The sequence below is a fragment of the Mus caroli genome, chromosome 2 (assembly GCF_900094665.2).
Source record: "Mus caroli chromosome 2, CAROLI_EIJ_v1.1, whole genome shotgun sequence".
Taxonomy (NCBI): domain Eukaryota; kingdom Metazoa; phylum Chordata; class Mammalia; order Rodentia; family Muridae; genus Mus; species Mus caroli.
This window is the reverse complement of record NC_034571.1, coordinates 85,811,009-85,813,901: the sequence shown is the minus strand read 5'-3', so window position 1 is coordinate 85,813,901 and position 2,893 is coordinate 85,811,009. Positions and strand designations below refer to the sequence as shown.

At 43.7% G+C, this 2,893-nt stretch overlaps 1 protein-coding gene across 5 annotated transcripts in view; it reads left to right on the top strand.

Annotated features, from left to right (window-relative positions):
* The window catches only part of Atg13 (autophagy related 13), a 40,090-nt gene that overhangs the window by 18,486 nt on the left and 18,711 nt on the right, over nucleotides 1-2,893 (top strand). For all 5 annotated transcript variants that reach the window (XM_021185698.1, XM_021185690.2, XM_021185684.2 and 2 more), the window contains exons 3-4: nucleotides 255-335; nucleotides 2,147-2,266. In XM_021185698.1, the coding sequence (XP_021041357.1) occupies nucleotides 255-335; nucleotides 2,147-2,266 (201 nt within the window). The remainder of the gene's footprint in view (nucleotides 1-254; nucleotides 336-2,146; nucleotides 2,267-2,893) is intronic.

Here is a 2,893-nt window from a genome sequence, read left to right as displayed (position 1 = left end):
AAAGAAAGAAAGAAAGAAAGAAATCCACTTGCTCTGTCTCCCAAGTTTCAGGACTAAAGGCATGTGCCACCATGCCTGTAGCTAGCCTCTTTTTAGCCCTGCTTAGGCAGAATTTTAAACCCAAAAGAATCTAAATTCTTTTCTTTTCCTCTTTCTTCCTCTTCTCTGCTTCTCTTCCATTCCCTTTCATTTTTCCTGGCAGTGCTCAGGCTCTAAGCTCAAGCCATGTTTCTTATTTTGTGTTTTGGTTTCAGACTGTCCAAGTGATTGTCCAGGCTCGACTTGGAGAAAAGATTTGCACCCGCTCATCATCTTCCCCAACGGGTTCAGATTGGGTAAATTTCTTTCTTTCTTTTTTGGTTTTTTGAGACAGGGTTTCTCTAGCCCTGGCTGTCCTGGAACTCACTTTGTAGACCAGGCTGGCCTAGAACTCAGAAATCCGCCTGCCTCTGCCTCCCAAACTCTGGGATTAAAGGCATGCACCAGATTGGGTAAATTTCTATTTGCTAATGGGTGTGTATACACTATGGTGTTTGTCAAAAGGAATGGATGTAAGAGGTTCTGCTGCCATGTGAGGCATCCTGCTTATAGGGCTGCTGAATCATTTGACTCCTCATAGAGAGTATGCGCATTCTTTATAAAAATTAGTCTCCTACTCATCTGGACCTTGAGTTTCTGCTGTAACAGATGGTAAACTTTAGTACTTAAGAAATAAAATAGTCTTTTGGTTGCTAATCTTTGTAGAAGGTAACCTTTTTAGCCTTATGCTGCCCCTTGTCCACGTCTCCTCGGGGTAACCAGGCCCATTGTGCACTGAACTGGCCTGGAGGGAGGGAAGCTTATTGTAGGTGCAGTACAGGAGCCTGGTCAGCTGAGTTCACAGGCAACAAACAGTCCCGGAACAGCTTTGGAGAAAGGGGGATATAGGGGGCTGGAGAGATGACTTAGCGGTTAAGAGCACCGACTGCTTTTCCAAAGGTCCTGAGTTCAAATCCCAGCAACCACATGGTGGCTCACAACAATCCGTAACAAGATTTGACACTCTTCTGGAGTGTCTGAAGACAGCTACAGTGTACTTACATATAATAAATAAATAATAAAAAAGGGTGTCTTAGTCAGGATTTCTATTCCTGCACAAACATCATGACCAGGAAGCAAGTTGGGAAGGAAAGGGTTTATTTGGTTTACACTTCCATATTGCTGTTCATCACCAAAGGAAGTCAGGACTGGAACTCAGAAAGTAGGAGCTGATGCAGAGGCCATGGAGGGATGTTCTTTACTGGCTTGCCTCCCCTGGCTTGCTCAGCCTGCTCTCTTATAGAACCCAAGACTACCAGCCCAGAGATGGCACCACCCACAAGGGGCCTTTCCCCCTTGATCACTAATTGAGAAAATGCCTTACAGTTGGATCTCATGGAGGCATTTCCTCAACTGAAGCTCCTTTCTCTGTGATAACGCCAGCTGTGTCAAGTTGACACAAAATTAGCTAGTACAAAAGGGGAATTTAGGGGCTGGAGAGATGGCTCAGTGGTTAAGAGCACTAACTGCTCTTCCGAAGGTCCTGAGTTCAAATCCCAGCAACCAAATGGTGGCTCATAACCATCCATAACAAGATCTGATGCCCTCTTCTGGAGTGTCCGAAGACAGCTAGAAAGAAAGGGGGTGTTTATGCCCCTAGGGAGGTAGCCACGGTTTGTGTGGCCACATACCATTGGCCATTGTCCATGGCAGGGGTGTTGGAAGATGCTTCATCTAAGTACTCAGGGGCCGTAGGGAGGGCAGGGACATTAAAAAGTTAAACAAGGAGTGAAGCCTTATAACTGTCAGGGCAGTAGATTCTGATTGAGGTGGATGGTGGGGGTACAGCTTTATGACACCAGGTTGAGAGCAGGGAGACAGCCAACTCCTGCCATTCTCATATTTGGGGTGTCTGTGGTTGAAGCTTCTGTGACCCTTCCTCCTTTCCCCTGGGCCATTACATTCCCATAGCCTGAGACTTGAGAGGCTCCAGTGCAAACTCTTTCCCATAGGGAAGGAAGAAGTAGCTTAATGTTTTTAATACTAAAGCAATACCTGCATGCACTACTCTATGTCCCTATAATACTCCTTGAGATGGTTTCACACATAAATTGCTCTTGGTTTTTAGTTCAATTTAGCAATCAAAGACATCCCAGAAGTCACCCATGAAGCAAAGAAGGCCCTGTCAGGGCAGCTGCCTGCTGTGGGGCGATCTATGTGTGTGGAGATCTCACTCAAGACTTCTGAGGTAAGGCAATGGCTGGACTTGGGGGTCTTATTTTGCATGCGAGGCTCTTCATCCTCTGCCTCCAATTCATTTTTAGCTTGATACATGTTCCTTTTCTTTCTGAGTTTCTCATCATTTTTTGAATTGGCGTTATTTATTTACCTATTTATTTATTTTTGTTATGCTGGGTGTTAAACCTAGTTATTGCCCATGCTTATAGAATGCAGGATGGTACAAGGCTGAGGAATTCTGCATTTAGCATTTTCTTGCTCACTTGTTCCGAATAATATACAGGACAGTTTCACTAATGGAATCAGCTAAAAAATAAAATTAACTTAAGGTAATAATAACCTTTCCTAAACTAATGTCTGTAGACATTAGGTGGGGACTTCCTCCCAGCCCCATGCACCAGAAATCAGTCTCAGATCAAAATATATTTACACATACCTTGGCCATATAGCTAGGCTCTTCTCTAACTAGATCATAACTAAAATAACTCATTTATTTTAACCTACATGGTGCCACATGGCTGGTTACCTGTATCAGGTACCAGAATTCTTTCTGCTTCCCAGATGTCCCACCAGATTCTACCCTTTCTTTCCTATAGGACATTAGTTTTTTTTTTTTTTTTTTTTTTTTTTTTTTTTT